Below are 20,198 nucleotides of genomic sequence, written 5' to 3'. Positions count from 1 at the left end.
AATTTATCATTGCATTAAATGACTAACGCGACCCTGAAATTCTTGAATCGCTTTATAGTACAGTATGGATTTGCATACATCTCACAATCCTGTCCAGGAGGAACCAGTGAGGACAACTGCTTTCCAGATAATAATAATAATGTGTTAGTAAATGAAATACCGTTTAGTGCCGAGTTTGTAGTTGCATTTTCAGGAGCACTTTCGTTTCTCTGGCATAGCAGCATCATTTGTAAAACATTTAAATGGTGATTAGAACAGGTATTTTGTTAGGATCTGAAGCTGGGCTGAAAGTTCCATGTTATATCCTCTGCCCTTTGAAATTTGTTAGTACCTACGAAGAAGACATTTTAAAAACAAAAATTGATCTTGACAACCGATAACTATCCAAATACTCAGAAGAAATGAATGGAAAAATCTAGCAAATTGTTTCAAATGCGGAGGAGGAAGAGTTTATTATCTCCCATAGCATTTAGCAAAGTCCTAAATCACATTTTGGTAAGTGTACTCCTGTGTGCAATTGAACTGAGATGGGACTTAACCCCCATTACCTACAAGACTAACAAATACACCCAGTTAGGCATGCTCTTCTGCACTTGGAGGTGAGTAGCTAATTGGCTCCCAGACAGAAGGGGCAGAACTAAGCCATACTAAGTAAACTGTAGGAGCTCAGTTGAGGAAAGATTAGTCTCTCTGGCCCAGGGCAGGGTAACAGACAATGATAATCAGGGCAATGCAGGCTCCTGAAAGGGAAGGTCCGAAACAAATTTTTACAAGTACAAGACCACCACTTCAGTAGCCCAAGGGGACGAAAGAATTATCCAGATTAATTTGAACTTGTCCAGGATACTCTGGAAGGGGTTTGAACTTTGTGACTTGGCCAAAGGGTGGAGCCCCAGAAGAACTGGAGTCAGAGGCAGCCAGCCAGAGGCGCCCTCTAAGGGTAAGCGAGCGCAACTACACAGACAATATGCTGTACAGCTAGATATTGCTCAGATGGAATTAAAGCTACAGATCTGGCTTTGTTGGTCCAAGTGCCCAAGACTAGAGCTGGCTAAAGAACGATAATTCCATTTTGCGGCACTTTCAAGGTTTGGTTTTGTTCCATACTGGAATGAAAACAAACCTTAAGTGTTTCTGTAAAACACAATTGCATCAAAATAGAACCGTGTCAAAACATCTGTTTTTGGAATGGACAGGTCAGGTTCTCATTTAGTTTCACTCTTTCTGGAGAGCCCACCCTGGACCTCAAAACCCTTCCCATTCAAAATGTAATCAGAACCGATGCACCTCTGCCAGCGGCTCTCAAACTTCAGTGCACTGCCACTCTCTTCTGAGAACAAAAATTTACACGACCCCAGGAGGAGGGACTGAAGCCTGAGTCCACCCCAGCCCTGATGCCTCAGGCGGGGGGGTGGAGGGGAATCCCAAGCCCCACCACCTCGGGGGGAAGTGGCAATGGCAAAGCCAAAGCCTTCAGCCTCAGGTGAGGGGGCCTGTAACCTAATCCCCATTACCCTCAGGCTCAGGCTTCGGCTCTGGGTCCCAGCAAGTCTACCACCAGCCCTGGTGACCCCATTAAAATGGGGTTGTGACCCACTTTGGGGTCCTGACTTGTAGTTTGAGAACAACTGTTCTCTGCAAAACTTTCAGCTTTGATAAGACAGCATACTTCAATGAAAAAAATCTTTTGTTCTGACTAGCTCTTCCCATGACAAAAAATACCCATATTCACATTTGAAAGCAAAGTGCTGGAGATTGCTAATCAAACTAACACGAGCCTTTCTCCAGTCTTTCCATTCGGTGGAACACATTGTTCCTTTACAACCTTCTAATGGATCCATCCACGCTCTCGACACCTCAATTCCCTATGGCTTGGTTAATACCTGTGGACGGCCGGAAAGCACTCTTCAACCATTAGCAGTCAACAGAGAACCACTTTATTACATAATTGGCCCAATCCTGCTCTCACTACAGTCATTAGGAGTTCTGTCCTTGACTTTAAAAGGAGGAGTAGGCCCAACGTGCAATACAAATGAGCAATGCCATAGAACAGTATCTGATTGCCTTTATCGCCTTCCAAAAAGGAGACCTCACCATACAGATACTGGTCTGGTTGCAGAAAGATTGGTAATTTTCTGTCCTGCAGAGAAGTACCAGGGAAGCCAATTCAAACCCAGTAGTGATGGTACAGAGATTGAGTTCATAAGAAGGCAGATACTACAAGGAAAGACAACACAGGGTAATGCAGAATCAGTAGGGAAAGGAAAAGAAATTATACTGAATCCTGCAAGTACATGTACAACTGAAGATCTCTACTATTTTACTTAATATGAAACTAAGAACTTGTTTTACAGTGAATACACATCTTCTGTCATACCACTAAGTCAAGTGAGAAAGGAACAGGGTCTCTTGTTATTATGAAGGAAATGCATATATTTAGTCCCTTTCAGTAGCCATATTTACTTATTATCTTGCTGGAACAGGTCCAATTTTCTTTGTTAAATTCAATGAGCGCTAGCAGAGGACAAATTTCCCTTTAGGCCAAATCCCTGCACATGCCATTTATCTTGAACAGATTAGACCTTTAAAGACACACAGCATAACAAAGAATTTACAAGGCAGAAATGTATTCAAAAGAAAGTTCATTGAGGTCTGATGTCAATTTTATACAAGCTAGCTCCCTAAGAAAAAGAATATGATTGAAATAAACAAGAGGGGGGTGGGGGGAGAAGACATAATACAGATTAAGTGCCCAATGTGCCCTCAGTTATGCACATACAATCCCTTGAGGTCAGTGGGCCAAATTCATTGTTGGTGAAAGAGGGTGCAACTCTGCAGGTGTATTTGGTCCAATGGGACTACACAGATGTATTAGGGGGGCAGTTTGACCTGGAACATTTAGGGTTTAGTCTTCATTGCTACATTTTTAAAAAAAAAAAAAAATCCACAAAATGTAATTTGAAAAACCAACAAAATCTTATGTTTTAGTCTTAAAGCATGTTATGGAAGAATAAGGTTTTGTACTTCAAACTATAACTTTATTGTTGAAAATAAGTTAACAGAAATTGATCATTTATAGTAAATATGCAACATATTAAGAACAGCCTAATACAGAACTGCATAACTACACTGTAATACGCAGCTACTGCCAAAGCTCCATTGTGTTGTGCATGTAGGTGGTAGGGCAAAATATGGTCCTTAAAGTAACGAGACCTATTACTGTGATCCTTTTAATTTGTTCTGATTTAAACAAAAAACAAACAAAAACAAAAACAAAAACAGACATGAAAATGTGGAGTTTGCTTAGAAGTTCATTTATTTATACTGTAAGCCAAAGAATCTTAAACATAGAAATGCACTGCGATGCCTCCTTGGGAGCTATAAACAATTGGTGCACTTGTCAGATAAAAATATACAAGCATTTAAATGATACAGAAATTGATCATAATTATTTACACACATACACACGTGCACACGCACACCAAAAATGGTTTCCAGTTTCCACCTGTAAAGAACAGAAACTATAGCAAAGCTATCTAGCTCACTTTGCCAGGTGCAGTCAAATAGCCAAAAATCCCTCACATTATAAAATGGTGCAAACAAATGCCTCCCCCACTGGCAGTTCCTCACTGTATAATGTGTATTTTTATTCTGACACTTCCTTAAAAGGCTTAGGGCTGAAAGGAGGTGCTCAGCACCGCTCAGTGTCAGGCCCTTATTTGTATAACTTTAGCAAGTTCAAGTACAGCACAGCAAATTTAAAACCTGGAAATGAGCATTATAGCCCAGATCATGCCAACACTTAGGCACATGCTTCTTTTTATACACTCCGAGTAGTTCCACTGACTGCAATGGGGCTACTCACAGTGTGAAAAGTTTAAGCACATGCGTAAGTCTTTGCAGGATCACAGCCTGTGTTCAAATAACTAGCGCACAGTTCTTTAGGCTGTACGGTACCACACTGTTCTGAATACAGCAGATGAATTTTTCTTCATGAAATCTGGGTTACAAACACTCTGAATGTGCCAAAGAATGAATTTGTATTCATCTACAGATAAATATTTTGGTGTTCCCTCTTTTAGTGCTAATACGTTATGGTGTCATTGCTTAGTGTGGTACATGAAAAATGGTATTCTGTTTTGTTGCTTTTTTTTTAGTTACCAATACAATAATAGTACATATGAGGGGAGGAAAAAATATATAAATCCTACATAAGTATTTACATAGTTCCATTATTAAAATAAATGAGGCTAAATTACAAGTAATTAGCGATGCGTATGGAGTGTGATTAAAGTAAGCTTAATATTAAAACCAACTGCTGTTGAAATTAAGATAAATGTTTTTTGGAAGCAGTAGTAAAATATAAATTAATAATTCTAGTCAGCATGAGAAAACAAAATTATGTAACTTTAAAAAAAAAAAGGCTTTGGAGTTTTCAAATTACAGCTCAATTTTTTCAGAAAAATACCAAAAAAAAGGTACTTTTTCCTGCATAATCGCCTTCACATTACACTGAAAGCTATTTTCACGTTAAAATGTATACTTCATATACCTTATACAACAGTTAACATAATATTGTTCTTTATAAAAATATAGCACCTCCTGTAAACACTGTTTTAATCTCCAATAACTTTATAAGTAATAATGCTTTTTTCTGTTATTAACTATAGTATCTTATTGGATTCCTTCATTACAAATACGTTCCCATGGTTCCAAGTTCGCCTGAATCATAATGGACTGAATCATAACCTACTAAGCGTCTGTGAGTTAGCAACTCTGCTGCTGTATATGAGAGGCATTGTTCTAAAATGCAGAGTTCCAAGTTCTGGGCAAGGCAACTTTTTCTCTACAAACTTCTGTGGCTTGTAGATACCACAGAGATGAGCAATTTAGAAATACTCTGAGGATGTCTAATCTAACCAAACATGACCTACAGACAGTCTGCTTTATTCTGATTTAGGAAATCAAGCTATTTTTTTTTTAAAGTGTCCACGACTGCCAACCCCAAAATGTTTAAAAATCATGAATCAAGCTCCCAGACAGCATGGGAGTATTTTAAATATCATGAAGCTTTTAAAATAATGCACTTTGGGTTCTTTTTATTTGTTTTCTAGCTTTTAAGTAGCTAGGGTGCACTCGGGTCACATTTTCAAGCTCTTCTCCACAACCACAAGAGGCAAAAACTTACGTTTCTTTTTAAATGAAAACTGAGATTCTGAAGAAAACATCTGACTCCAGGAGTTGGGGCTTGAAGAAAAATGCTAAATATTTCAAGCCTGCACTATATGGGTTTAAATGCCTTTCTGGTCCCCGTTAAGAGGGACAGCTGTAAGACTGGTCAGAATGATTGCTTCTGTCCATTGCTAGTTAAGGTACTTTGATCTCTTACACAGTAAGAGCATAAGATAATGTGAGGATGAGAGCCAGAAATGAGCAAATTGTGTGCGTGGGGGGGAAGGGGGCTGAGGGTCCTATTAGGCCTTGTGTCAAAGAACTGATCTTTTGTCTGTTGTGTCTCTTCTGAAGACTAGTCCAGCCCTGGGGCGAAATCATTGACTTTAGTGGGGCCAGGACTTCAAGTTTGGTATTCTGGGCTCTTCCATTTCACTCTACTCGGACACTTCCCTAGTGCTGCTCTCTGTCATGCCATGCCATTCTCTCAGTGTGCCTACGGAGGTGTCACATATGTTTTCAAACCCCATTCATTTGTAAAAGGTTTCCACAGGCACTTACTGCTGCGTACAGCCTGCCTGTTTGACAGCCTTAGCGGCCAGCAAACCTCAGTCAAGGGACAGGGAGAAGGGGTGGTCAGGGAAAACAGGTGGTTGGATGGGGTAGGGGTCCCGGGGGGGGGGCAGTCAGGAATGAGAGGAGGAAGAGAGGTTGGATGAGGCGGCAGGGGGTCCGGGGGCGGTCAGGGAGACAGAGAGCTGGGGGGGTGGTGGTGGTGGATGGGGCAAGGGTCCCGGGGAGCCGTCAGGGAACGGGGCAGTTGAATGGGGCAGGAATCCTGGGGGGGCCGTGAGGGGGCGAGAAGGGGGGGGTCAGGGGCCGTGTCATACCTAGCTGTTTGGGGAGGCACAGCCTCCCCTAACCAGCCCTCCATACAATTTCAGAAACCCGATGCGGCCCTCAGGCCAAAAAGTTTGCCCGCCCCTGTTCTAAACTCTAATGACAGTGACATGCCCCTAGCACACACCAGCCATGCAAGGTAAGTATGTATGCCTGGAAAGCCACTGGGATTACATGCATATTATAATGCAGTCGAAAGCAACTTTTTCATTACAGAATAGTTTCCCCTCAACACCTTGCATACTAGACATAAAAGACAGTTCCAAGTGATGGCTGATTTTTCTGCTGAACAGGTAAGGTAAGCCAGTCTATTCAGTTGCCTTCCACATGCTGAACAATATAACCTTTCAACGGCATACATCCCTCAAGATTTTCACTTACAAAGTGTCTTTTAAAATTTCCTAAGTTTCAGGTTTCCTACAGCTTCTGCTGAGCATCTTTTAACTACTGCAAGTTTTAATGAGCTGTGTAACACTGTCTGTAACCTTCAGTCTAACTACTTACAACATGAACATGCTTTTGAAATCTAACCTAAATTAAATATTTTTAACTAAAACAAACATCAAAGCTATCTTGTATCCCATTTCACTTTGAGACTATTAGTTAAAATCCTGGCAGAGATGCTGAACTTCAAGGGATGAAAGTGCCAAGCAGAGATGTGGAGATTTTTTTCTTTTTAATGTCGAAGGACAAGTGGATTTTTGGCATATTGGAAAAAGCAGTCAGAGACAACAATCTCTGTCTCTCAGTAACGCTGTGCTGGAAGAAAGGTTTTCAGTGGTACGGAATTATTCCCAAGCAGTAAGTAGTAATTAAAGAAGGTTAATGGGGAAAACAGTTCAATAGTACATGTTTTCCTACAGTTCATTCACAGTGTTCTTGGCCTGTTTTTAACACAATTAAAACCAAGAAAAAGGTAATGTATTTAAAATGGGAAGAAAAAAAGACCAAAACCATGTTCCCACAGAGAGCGGAATTTAAAACAGACACTTGAAATCTAGGTACTTTCAGCAAGTGAGTTAACACTAGTTTCGAGTCCTGTACTTATCTCTACATCCCTCTCCCAATATTTGTGCATATGTTCTTCTTAGTGGCTTTAATGGGTCTCCCTCCTGTTGCGGTGTGAAAGGCCCACACAAAACAGGGAAAGTAGGCCAGGGAACAATGATACTCACTAGACACAAAATGCTGTCAAATACACAAAGTAAACAAACAGACCCCCCCCCCCCACTTCAGTGATTTCTAAGCAGATGGTTTCCCTTTAATACAGTCATGTTTAACTAAGCCTGTCATGATGGTTTGAGCATCTATTTTTAAGTCAGTGATGCTGTCAATTTAAATCTAGACCCAAATTTAAATCTTGTGGGATGAAAAAAAAATTTTTTTTATAAAATATAATACAGATGTTTCCACAACTGAATAACACCTCCAATTAAAATAGTTGTTTTTAAACACACAAACATTCCCCTGAAGTGTTTAAACTTAAACATGACAGAACTAAAAACAAACTCATTCTAGGGACGGTCAAACCATTGATTCTTCTTGTTCAAAGGGAGAGAAATGCAGGAAGTGAACAAAGAGCATAAGAAGTGGCAGTCTGAATGGATTTTAAAATTCCATTTTAATCATTTAAGGAGTTATTAATAAAACAGGGAAATTCATGAATTCCAAGGCCAGAAGGGACAACTGTGGAAATCTTGTCAGACCTCCTGTATTACACAGGCCATAGAACTTCTCCAAAATAATTCCTAGAGCAGATCTTTCAGAAAAAACACCCAATCTTGATTTAAAAGTGGTCAGTAATGGAGAATCCACCATGATCGTTTGTGAACTGTTCCAATTTAGATAATTTTTGTTAACAACATGAATTTTAAACTGACGGTGCCCCTTTAATTTATCTGCCTCAAATGATTTGGCTACAAGGATGAAAAAATTACCATATAAAGTATAGCTATGTTTAGTATCTGTAGTTGGCTCCCACGTGAACAATGACACGATTTTCATAAAACTTCTTCATCGTTTTTTCAATCTGCTTCAGAAAAACTTGTGGAATTCGCCCACATAAAGTGTGTACAGTATCCAGAAACTTAGACTGAAGTGGGTAGTACAAGGACTGGAAGAGATTGTCTTCAAAGGGAAACTGAAGCGGGAGGAGAGCAGAGAAGAAAAACGATTATTTTCAGTAGCTATAAATGACATTTGAAAAGTTTAAAACCACTTTTAGTTGCGAGATGTAACACAGATATTCACAGGGAGCTAAATGTCCTCAACGGCCACAGGGCCACTATTCAACCCATAAAAAGGAGCAGGAATAGGCCCTATAGAAATTGGCACTGGCTTGCTCCTGAGTCGCCACTGACTTCCAATGTATTGAAACCACTTGTCAATCCATTTAAGACTACTGACTTTCAGAAAGCTCTGCCGAGCCACGTTGTCTGGCACAGCCAGCTTCACCGAAACCGCATGTTTAAAGCCCAGGCTAGGGGGTAAGTGTAATTCAGTTGGAGCCAGGCATGTTCTTGGAGTTTACACTTATGCTCACTGATAGAGATTTTCTTCCACAGTGTTGTCTGAAGCAGCTCTATGCCAATCCTTGAGGTACTACAGAACACTATGTATAAACAGCTCCTTTACTCAGAGGTGGAAGGATAGGCTGTTGTAAAGATCCCCAACTGGAGTCAGCAGCTGAGACTGAACCAGGGACTTCAGCCCTGAAAGCACAAGCCTATGCCACTTGAGCTATAAGTAACTTCATTAATTGGCTGCAGTAGCAGGCTGTTATCCTGTATGCAGACCTGTCGCTACATGAGACCATGACACATGTAGGCAGCCTGCTAAGTAGCACAAAGGCAGAGTAACTGAAGATATTTTGCTGGGCTTATGCTACTTATACACAGGTTCTATTAACAAAAAAAGGGAGAGAACTAAATCCAGCATCTCAAGAAGAAACAAAAGGAACCCCTGAAACACTTAACAAAAAAACCAGCACAGAGTCTGAAGTTAGAATTCCATCCCACAAAATGGAAACATGGGACCAATTTTACAAGGTGCTGAGCACCCTGCACTCCCCTGGGAGGTGAAGAGTATTTGAGGGTCCTCAGCCCTGTCAGGATCAGGCTCCATATAACAGTTGTGCAGTCACAGTTATAACACCGTAGTTAAGGATGTAAGATCGAGTTCATTCAAATCCCTGTTTCCATTAATACACTACAGAAGCAGTTTACCAGGCCTTAGGATTTGAAGTTTGTTTTAACATTGAGGAGGATGGTTTCAACCATCCCTTGTACACACACACTGTGAGGTGGAAGAGTCCAACACAGAGTGTTTTGTGAACACTGTGTATACACACAGTACCCTTTTCCTCAGACTTGGGCTATTCAGGCCATTGAGGGCTCTGCCATAACATCTTGCACTGCTTTGTATCAAATAAAAAAAATACCAAAGAGGAGAACACTTACATCACGTATCACTTCATATAGTGCCTTAAAAGTAGGCTGCTTGTCATCATGGTAGACGCCTCTATTACCATGAAGAACAGATATGCCTTCCTCTTCTGCGCCTTTACAGTTACTCCCATACATACAGTGATCGGGCCGGTAATTCCACTGACAGGGAAACACATAGAGACTCTCTGGCAATATCAATGAGAGAGAGAAAGAGAGAGACATTGAACTAAACAATTACCGCAAGTTAATCACATTGCTAAGAAAATGGTGGGGTTGTCAGTCAGGAAGATTTTCGGTCATTTTGTTGGTAGTGACTCAGGGTAACAGCCTAGAATTCTAACCGGGTTTTCTTCAGGGGATGACTGTGTGTAAGTCCCATCACTGTTGGGTTGGGGATTGTTACAATAGGAGACTTGGCCCATAGCAAAACTGGGAGGAAAGAGAAACTGGAGACAGAAAAAAAAAGGCGGGGGGGAGGAAGGGTGCTTTTCAGAGCTACAAATGACAGAACAAGGCCTAGATCCTACACAATGTGTAGCTCCCTCGTCCAGCATCCTCTCTAGTTGTGTCTGTGTAATTGCAAGGCCATGGAATGAGAGGGAGGCAGCGCAAGTCACCATCACCTGCATCAGATCTGTAGTGGTTGGCTAAATTTTGACTTCTATTAGAGCCAGTGGGACAAAGCTTTTAAACAATATCCATGCTTACCACTGAAACTCTCATTTAGGCTGTTGACATGCCAAGCCAAAGGATGACAATTTGTTGTACAATGGATTCCCAGAGCATGCGATGAGATAATTTATTCACAAATGCTGCCATGGGAATCTGTTGGTCACTAACATACAAAGCCACCATACACACACTGAAATACAATCCCCGTTTCAAAGCCCTTCTGTCTGTTACGTCTACAGTTCCAGATTAATTCCAAAAGCAAATTAATTACTTGCAAAGTGCCTTATGAACGGGCTCCTCCTGCTATTCCTCTTCTCTTAATTTACTCTGTACATTCCCAGCATCTGCAGCACGCTACGATAAATCATGACAAGTCCTGTGGGTCATCTCCCAGCCAGGGAGTAGAGCTGTACTGGTCCCCGCTCCATGACGGCAGAATCATGGCTGTACCGTAAGCACCAAAGACTGAATACTTCATTTGGCCTTTCCTGGGGCTCCACTCATCCTGCCCAGTACAGCTGTGACTGGTCCTCAGGTGAGTTCCTAAGAGGGCAGAGGGAAAAGCAGGAGCGCTTTTCCCCTTCACCACACCCAATGAAGGAGGTGGTCGCAACGGCCCTTTTCCGAGCTCATTCTGGTCAGCCTGACATTTCTCATGCTTCGCTCCAGCCAAACGCTCAGTGCTAGAATCAGTGGAAGGGGAAGCTGCACGGGCCTGATCCAAATCCAATGAATGTCAATAAGAGCTCCAATTGGCTCCAATGAGCTGTAGATCGAGGCCTCTATCAGCAAGATGCCAGCACTCAGCGTTTGCACAAGCACAGCTCCTCCCCAGGCCCTTAATTCTGAACAAGGGCACCACGTCGCTTATCAGTTTTCACATGTGGTGCTCGCCCATTCTCCTCTCCCCCACCACTCAGCTATGCTAGCGCTCAACTTTTGCTGTCACAATGAGGTGCTGATTCTAGTCACTCCTTCAAGTCTATTAATATCAGGGATGCCTTGGGGATTTTGTACTGCAAGGACTATTTGACTGGATTCTGACTGTTTCTTTTGCATGGCTGGGTTATTTCAGGGGACAGAGGTTATACTTTCCCAGGTAAAATTGCGAGGTATATGCCTGGCTAATTCATTGGAAAAGCTGCAGTGGGCTGGCGTAGATAAATTAATTGTCCTTCTCGAATGTCTGAGATTTTGAATTGATAGCTCTTTACAATAGGGCTTTCTAAACTGGCATGGGAAGGAAAGTTTTGTTGTTTGTTCTGAAAATACTTGAGATACTAAATAGTTCCTAGGAGCGTATTTATCAGATGTGAGGAAAAGACAAGGCCTATGGAATGAAGAAGGATATTCACATGTGGTGCTAATCAGGAGTTTGCTAGTCTCAGAATTCAAGTGGTTTCTCATTTTTCTCTCCCACTTTAAATGATCATCGTGAATTTGAAGTAGATGCGTCGTCTTCTTTCCTTCCCCAGGTACTGCAGCACAAGGCCATATTGCCCAGGTATCTTGGGATGTCTGCCTCTTTTTGGAAACTATTATAACCTTTAATAATGAGTACACAGTTTTTGGACTGCGCCACATAAGCATTTTCCTAGGATTATGAGGCTATTACTTGTTGCAACCAAAAGACTAATTTAGGGCATCTGTCTGCATTAAATAGCTGTTGTTGTAACAGTTGTTTTATTGCTTTGCATTTCTCCTGCCTCAATTTTTTGATTTTTGTCTGGATTTTATTATAGCCCTTGTCACTTGACTGAAGATTTGAACAGAGAGGCAAAAAGGAACAGAATAATGGTACCTCCATGTTTATGCTGTGCTCAAGATCATGCTAGGGCAAAAGGGGAAAGCGAAAGCAGATCAGAGTGGATACTGGCATATCAGCATGATGGTACAGGTCCCGGACAAAGGTCCCAACTTTTCCGAGCAAGCAGGGGCCGTACCACAGAACTTCGGACTAAGTTTTCAAAAGTGGTAGTGATTTCAGAAAAGTCTGAGTCTTTCAACTACCTGAAGGGGGGTTCCAAAGAGAATGGATCTAGACTGTTCTCAGTGGTAGCTGATGACGGAACAATGAGTAATGGTCTCAAGTTGCAGTGGGGGAGGTTTAGGTTGGATATTAGGAAAAACTTTTTCGCTAGGAGGGTAGTCAAACACTGGAATGCGTTACCTAGGGAGGTGGTGCATATTTTTAAGGTCAGGCTTGACAAAGCCCTGGCTGGGATGATTTAGTTGGGGATTGGTCTTGCTTTGAGCAGGGCGTTGGACTAGATGACCTCCTGAGGTCCCTTCCAACCCTGATATTCTATGATTCTATGAGTCCAACTTGAGGCCCTTTCAAGGGGCCTGATTTTCACAGGTGGGTGCTTAGCACTTTCTGAAAATGAGACCCCTTTCAAATTGAGGCACCCAAAATCACTAGGCGCTTGAAAACATACACCTATGTGACTATGACCTGAATTCAGGAGGAACTATGTGAAAAGCCAAAAATAGAGCAAGTTGTTTCAAAAGACCCTGTACAAAGCTGGTGGGCATAAGTCAGATCCAAACCAAAAAAAACGTACTTGTGTTCATGGCCCACATTTGTAGGTCACACTGCCCCTCTGCTTGCTCTTATCCACTCTCTCGGGCAGGTGTGGTATCTAACATGCTCTCTGACAACAAAAGTTCTTGTAGGATTTTCATATCCTTCCTGTTCACAGGCCCAGAGCAGGCAGGAAAAAGGGAGAGCAGAAAACGCAACACAGCTGGGAGTGCAAACGATCCAAACATCCTGAGGTCACCGGGATGGGTAACTCAGCTGAAGAGCTGGAACGTTGTCTCATTGGAAGGTCTGGCTTTATAGAACAGGTTTAGGAAGGGGAGAGATTTTTCAAGGGGGCGGGGGGGTGGGAAGGAGTTTTAAAATATTTTTTTCAGAGCAGAGTCAGTGTTGCATCTGTTGGCTTTGACATTGTCACCCCTTTAATAAATATTGGGGTTGAGCCAAATGTCAGAAAATAGATATGGATTTGGACAAAGATGAGTAATTTCAGGTTCAGACAAATATCCGTGCATATGAAGACAAACATGTTGCTTAGCTGGGCTCTAATGCAGCAAAGCAAGTAAGTACATGCCTGACTAACTTCAGCCCAGGATTCAGCCTGCAGTTAGTACCATGCCTAGAAAACTCTTCTAAACTTTCCAGTTTAGAGAATATAGTTGGGCATCTGCACTGGAAGTAGGCCCCAGTCCCAACAACACTTATGCCCATAGTAGTCCCAGTGGGTATAAATCCCATTGCAGTCTAAGGACCTCAGGTTTATTCATTTCAGGCCAGAATTCAATCTCATGTATATTTTTCAATCATAACAATCCCATTTTTGGATTATACAAGGTCTAGCCATTCTCTTGTTACAGACAAGCATGAGACTAATAGGAATCATTACATACCTGGGTTAAAGTAAAAAATAATATTTAGCAAGTCCTGGTCTCCCCATGTAATGTAATTTTTGTACTTTTGGTATAATGGGTACAACATTTCCTCCCACATCAGGCCTGTTGGTATCATGCTGTTCTACAAGGCAGAAAGTAATCAGAGGAAGCGGGTTAATGTTTTACCAAACAACAGGGTAATAAAGTCATAGTTTAATGCCCATGCCCACATATGCAGAACTCTCCCAAACCCTCCTGTACCCAGAGGAGAGGAGGAGCACTGTGAGGAAGTGTTAGGCCTGGCTAGGAGTGGAGTGGCAGGACTCACTGAAAGGTGGGCTGTGCTCTTGTCTTACTCAGCTGAACAGGGAAGCAGGACCACTTGGGTCTCAGACTGGCATGGTGCGCAGCCCCTGCTCTCCAGATACTTGCCATTGAGAGCAATTGGCCAGGGAGCTGGTGAAGAAGAGCAGGAGTGGGTACAGCATTAGCTCCTGCCTTCCTACTCACCGGCCAAAGTAGGGACCAGGTGCAAGTTGGGGGATGTATGCTGCACCTTCCCAAGGGCTATGGTAACTTTTACTTCAGGGAAGAGGAGGGATCATAACTTTGGAGGCACAATTCTTTCCTGGGGCTGCCCCTAAGGTGACATAGCTATGCACTGATCCTTACTCAGGGCTGACCTGAAAGGCTCAATCTAGCCTGGGTAAGGGTATCAGGACCAGATCCTTTTGGCAAGGTCGTGGAACATTTCTTCACATTGCTGGGCACTTACTCACAAGAGTAGTTAATCCAAGGAACAAGTGCTCACCAAGGTAAATAAAAGGTTCCACAACCAAGGCCCTTTGACATGGAAAGGACAAAGCCAATTTGAAAATCATTCTCTTCATTTCCACCAGTATCTCCATTGACATCCACTCGTAATTTGCAGGGGTGTCAGGGAGCTCAAGAGCAAGCCTCATTCAATATAAATAAAACAGATTATTCCCTATGTTATTCATACCACCTTGTATGTTACCAGTGAGAGGTATTTTTTAAAGTCCAGAATACTCAGCACTACCGATCCTTGGGTTTCTTTTTCCATGCATCTCAGATGGGAGAGCAGGGCAACAAATGCCATCAGCTTTCCTTTTGCTTTTAGGCTGTTGCACTTTTAGGGTTTTAAAACTCTGGCTTTTGGGGAAATGTTTATTTGTTAAATATAATCACTCACTGTTTTTTTTGCTTTTGTTTTTGTTTTTTTTAAAATATCAGGAAATCTTTCTACTAGTTTTTCTAAAAGCTTGGTTCTGACAGTTTGTCCAGCATCCTTTTTCAATTCTATACAGTACAAGTTGTTTTATGCAAGCACATGTATCCCTAAAAGTTTACTTTAAAAAAAGAAAGTAAATTTCTACAGCAGTGTTTCACCTTGAACGGTGTGTTTCTTATCCGGGTTAAATTCATCAGCATGACTCCGGAATTGACTCCAGTTGTTCCATAGTAAGGGTGGCGAGCAAATCGACTATACCAACCAATCTTTGGTATTTCATGCTCTGGGGCCATAGCAGCCAACTGTGTGGAGTTGAACTCTTTCAGAAAGCTCCAAATGTCATCAATGGGCCTCAGGAAGAGAACGTCAGTGTCCACGTAGAGAAGAGAATCCACATCCTTTAAAATCACCTTTGGAGGTTGCGGGATGGGGAAATGAGGGAAGATGGAAAAGGAGACCAGACAGACAGAAAAAGGAAATCGATTACTGCTCAGGAATTACTTGTATTTTAAATTATGCATTCATGCAAACGACAGAGTTATCAACTGACATCACCAACTGTTGTGGGAGTCACAAACAGTAGGTAGATTTAAAAAAGAAAAAGAAAAAAAAAAAGCAACCAGCATTGCAAAATAGCTAGAGCAAAGTGCAAAAATCAAGGGCTATTCTTTACACAAAACAATAATCAGCTTTGTGTCATAACAACCTGAGATCTAACTCCCATATGAAATAAAACTTGTATTTTACTAACAAAACACCTACCTTCTGTACTAGTATAGTGTTGCTAGTTTTTTCAAAGACTAGGAAGTTGTGCGATTACTGCAGAATGTGGGTATGTAATTTAGGCATTGATATGGCAATGTTTTGGAAAGTAATTATAAAAAAACCCAACATTTTACAACTATATACACACACACAATATATATATAGCCACAATATGCACCAGGATCTCTTGGCATGAGACCCTTCCATGGTCTAGCCCAAGGGAGGGCAAACTTTTTGGCCTGAGGGCCGCATCGGGTTTTGGAAATTGTATGGAGGGCCAGTTAGGGGAGGGGGTAATGGCCTGGCCCCCACCTCCTAGCACCTCCCCATCCCCCGGGGACCCCTGCCTCATCCAACCCCCCCTGTTCCCTGATGACCCCCCCCCGGGACCCCTGCCCCATTCACACACCCCCGACCCCTGACCGCCCCCAGGCCCCCGCCCCAACTGCCCCATCCAACCCCTCCTCCCATTCCTGACTGCCCCATCTAACCACCCCTTCTCCCTGCCCCCTGACGGCCCCATCCAACCCCCCCCATTCCTGACTGCCCCCCCCGGGACCCCTGCCCCAATTCAACCCCCTGTTCCCGCCCCGACCCCTATCCACACCCCTGCCCTTTGACCACCACCCTGAACTCCCCTGCCCTCTATCCAACCCCCCCGCTCCATGCCCCCTTACCGCACTGCCTGGAGCACCGGTGACTGGCGGCCCTACAGCCGCGCCGCCTGTCTGGAGCCGGGCCACGCCGCCGCCACGCAGCGCAGAGCACCGGGTCAGGCCAGGCTCTGCAGCTGCGCTGCCCCAAGAGCTCACAGCCCCGCCGCCCAGAGCATGGCGCCAGCAGCAAGGTGAGGCTGCGAGGGAGGGGCCGGGGACAGCCTCCCCAGCCGGGAGCTCAGGGGCTGGGCAGGAGGGTCCCGCGGGCCGTAGTTTGCCCAACTCTGGTCTAGCCAGACAGCCAAACCTAGATCCCAGGTTGGCTAGCATGGACCTCCTCCTCCCCAATGAATCAGGGGGGGCACCATGTTCTAATGCAGCAGAAAAGAAAATGTAAGGTAGTTGATAACAGAACAGTTTCCCCTCTCCTTTTGATCTTGTGTTTCCTTGCTCCCGGCCATGGCTACTTTTCCTGTTACAGCTCTCTGCCCCCTCACTGAGTAAATTACATTCACTTATTGACATGAATTAAAGCCATATGTTTCCGTGCAGTTTAATTTAAAAACGTTAACTGTGGATCACCTGCACTGAAGTGTTTTTAATTCCTTGCTTTTTAGGAAACTATGCCGCCAGCCAAATAAAAGAAGTCTTAAAAAGGAGGTTGTGGGCCATAGTCTCATCTCAGTTACCACAGTGTAAGTCAGGCAATACTGCAGTTAATTCAGTTACACCAGTGTAAAACTGCTCTATGGGAGAGTAGAATCAGGCCCATCATATCTAGTTTATTCTTGCTTGCAATATGCCCCCTGGTGGAAATCCAGTAACTTATACATTCATTGATAATTTTAGCAGGGAGATAATACGGAACTTTAAAGGTGTGAAAATTCCCTTGACCTTCACAGAGACATGCAGATATTCATTATACTGTTTGCTAAACAGCAAACGCTATTAGTTAAAGCTGAAAATCAGTTACAATTATAACCTCCCCATGCCTCCCCATTTTTATTTGCTAAAACGGTCCAAAAAGCTGAAGGGCTGACATTTACTAGCCTGAGTCTCACCCAAAAGTTTTGTTTGTTTGGCACTTCTGTTCAGTCATTGATTGCAGTCAGGTTGGGGAAGGAAACAAACAATCCCTAGTCCAATTGCAAAGACAAAGCATCCACATTTCCCTCCTTACTCAGGTAACTCAAAAACCAGTTGAACTTGTAAACGGTGCTCGCTGAGGTGTACCCCGTCCCCTCGCCTTGCAACCATGTATGGGATAAACTGGGTTATTAATATTGAAGTGATAAGTGACAGAAAAAACACTTCTGAGCATGCTCAATAGGCTCCTGTTAACACTGGACCGAATCCTTGAATGCCAACCTCAATGCGATTTTGTCCTGGCTCAAGGCTTCAGCATTTGGCTCAACACTTAGCCTAGTTTAATGACAGCTCCACCCCATTTCTGACATCACAAAGGCACATTCTCCCTGGCCAGCCTGACAAGCCAAAGGGGTGCCTGCACTTTTTAAAGTGGAAAATAATGTCTCTGATGAGGGCTCCGTGCAGACAATTACTCGCTTGGTTATTGAATAATACATTTGGCTCTAACTTACTGTAGATAATGGCACACACAATATCTAAGTGGCACAGAACAGTTTTTCCCTCTGAACGGGCACCTGTAGTTACTAGACAACACAACCTGTGACAGGAAGATAGCAATAAAACTATATAATATTATTAGTCCAATACTATAGATTAAAGAGGCAGAGGCTTGAGTTAGACTAGGAGTCAGGACTCCTGGGGCAGTGAAACTCAGAGAACTGGGCCCTGAGTTTCTCTTGCTAGCTCTGGAGGAAGCTAAAAGATGATAAGCTGAAACACGCTTCCTTGTCAGCTGCCCCAGGATGTTCACCACACTGTAGAGTCAGTTATTATTTATTATTAGAATTACTATAGCACTTAGAAACCCTGGTCAAGACCCAGAACCCCACTGTGCTAGATGTGGTACAAACACAGAACAGGAAGGCAGTCCTTACCCTGAAGAACTTACAAGCGGAGACTTGTCTGCAGTACGACGAGTATAGTGGCACAGATATAGCACCGCAGTCATGCTGGCATAACCCAGTAGTGAAGATGCAACCTACAACAATGGAAGGTGTTTTTCCATGGATGTATGAATAGCACCCCCACCCCCCGCCCGCCGAGCAACAGTAACTATGTCAATGGAGGCATTCTTCTGTCAACCTACCTGCGTCTATTCTGGAAGTTATGTCAGCATAGCTATGGCACTCAGATGGTTGGATTTTTCATACCCCTGACTGATGAAACTGTCGGCCTAACTTTTAAGTGTAGACTAGGCTTAAGTATAAGACAAGAGCTAACAGATGGACACAGACGGTACAAGGCAACAATGAGACAATACTGGTCAACATGATAGGCAGTAGTCTCATCACACCAGCGGCCCAACCACAATCAAGTTTTTGTAGGCGTCATGGAAAAGGAGAGTTTTAAGGATCTGCAAAACGAACTCATTATCCTCCTTCAAAACCTTCCTTGCAGGCTGGAAGGGGAGTGCTGCTATTTCTTCGAAGCCTTTAGAACTTTCCTTGTTCACATAGGAAGTGTGAAAAATCATCTTTAAGCTGCAGAGGTCAGTGTGATTAGACCACATCTCTTCCTGGAGGTAAACTGCTGTGCCCAAGGCCAAGTCATACGCAACTTCTAGAATAATGTGGCCAAATGAGTCCCTCATGTAACTTCACTGCAGTCAATGGGGTTAAACCAGGGAGGGAATTCATTTTAAACTCTGGTGCTTCCCACAATCAAGTCAAATGTAGTATTTACAATAATCTTTGAGCTCTGCTAGAGTGAGATTTTCATAAGCAGCTAAGGGAGACAGGCACTCCCTTCTCACTGAAAGCCAAAGGGAGTTGGATGCCCTAACTCACTTAGTTGCTTTTGAAAAACCCAGTTTTAATGTCTCACTTTGGCAATAGCAGATGTACTCGATACTAACAAACAAGTCTCCAGACAAGATTTTTGAGTCAGGATGTGATAGAATTCCTCCTAGTTGTGTGACTTTTGAACATGACCAACTGGGAATATGAGAGTGCTGCTTTTCCTTGTCCCCTTCCTTCCCCCTCCAATCCATTTACAGTTTAGAAGAGCATAATCTCCATGTTTTTCACAGCTGTGTAGCGTTTTGCTAATAAATCTTTTGAGAGTTCTCTTCAGAACTTGCTATATTTAGCTTGACACTTCAGTTAAATACTCAATTATCTGTAATTTGATTCCACAACTTCTGTCTCTGTGGATTCTCCCTATGTTAGCAAGGCTAGCAAGTAATAACATGCTGGCAGGTAAGCTTATAGTGGTACCGAGAGACACAGTGCTGCCGATAAGTTCCAACTGGCCAGCGGGTCCATACTCCTGCGCTTTGTCCAGATCCTAGGGCTGACCCGTGACCAGGCTCACAGGTTTGGGGAATGTCTACGTTAGCACCCACAAACATCTTAGTTAACGGATTTCCAATTAAACTGAGCTACCTCCAGTTACAAGAGAGCCAAAAACTCCAGTCAGGACAATGTCCTGGGGTCTATTCCCAGTTCTGCCACTGATCCACTATGTGGCCCTTGGCAAGTCATTTCAACAGACTCACGTTAGTTACCTGTAAAGTGCAGATGACACTAATCTCCCTCACAGGCTTCTATGTGTGAAGAGCTTGGAGAATCTGGGATGGAAGATTCTGCGTACATGTTAGTTACTATTAAGACTGAAACCTTCCTTAAGCCCTCTGCATATTTATAGTATTTTTGTAATTCCACGCAGCAATGTGAAAGGGCCACCCCAGCTCTCTAGATGGGATATAGCATCTGTGCGTCCAAGACAAACAGCGTGTTTTCGCCCAGATGTCTGTAAATTGCTCCCGCAAGC

General features: G+C 43.1%; 1 protein-coding gene across 3 annotated transcripts in view; it reads right to left on the bottom strand.

Annotated features, from left to right (window-relative positions):
- Window positions 1-3,293: 3,293 nt before the first annotated feature.
- The window catches only part of GXYLT2 (glucoside xylosyltransferase 2), a 29,969-nt gene continuing 13,064 nt past the window's right edge, over window positions 3,294-20,198 (bottom strand). For 2 of the 3 annotated variants that reach the window (XM_084634200.1, XM_084634202.1), the window contains 5 exons: window positions 18,316-18,405; window positions 15,015-15,266; window positions 13,623-13,746; window positions 9,531-9,703; window positions 3,294-8,212 (listed from right to left, as the gene is read on the bottom strand). In XM_084634200.1, the coding sequence (XP_084490326.1) occupies window positions 8,030-8,212; window positions 9,531-9,703; window positions 13,623-13,746; window positions 15,015-15,266; window positions 18,316-18,405 (822 nt within the window). In that variant the 3' untranslated portion in view covers window positions 3,294-8,029. The remainder of the gene's footprint in view (window positions 8,213-9,530; window positions 9,704-13,622; window positions 13,747-15,014; window positions 15,267-18,315; window positions 18,406-20,198) is intronic. The other variant, XM_084634201.1, reaches the window with a different exon arrangement.

The sequence above is a fragment of the Lepidochelys olivacea genome (assembly GCF_965140295.1).
Source record: "Lepidochelys olivacea isolate rLepOli2 genome assembly, chromosome: 7".
Lineage (NCBI taxonomy): Eukaryota > Metazoa > Chordata > Testudines > Cheloniidae > Lepidochelys > Lepidochelys olivacea.
This window is presented reverse-complemented; position numbering and strand designations above follow the sequence as displayed.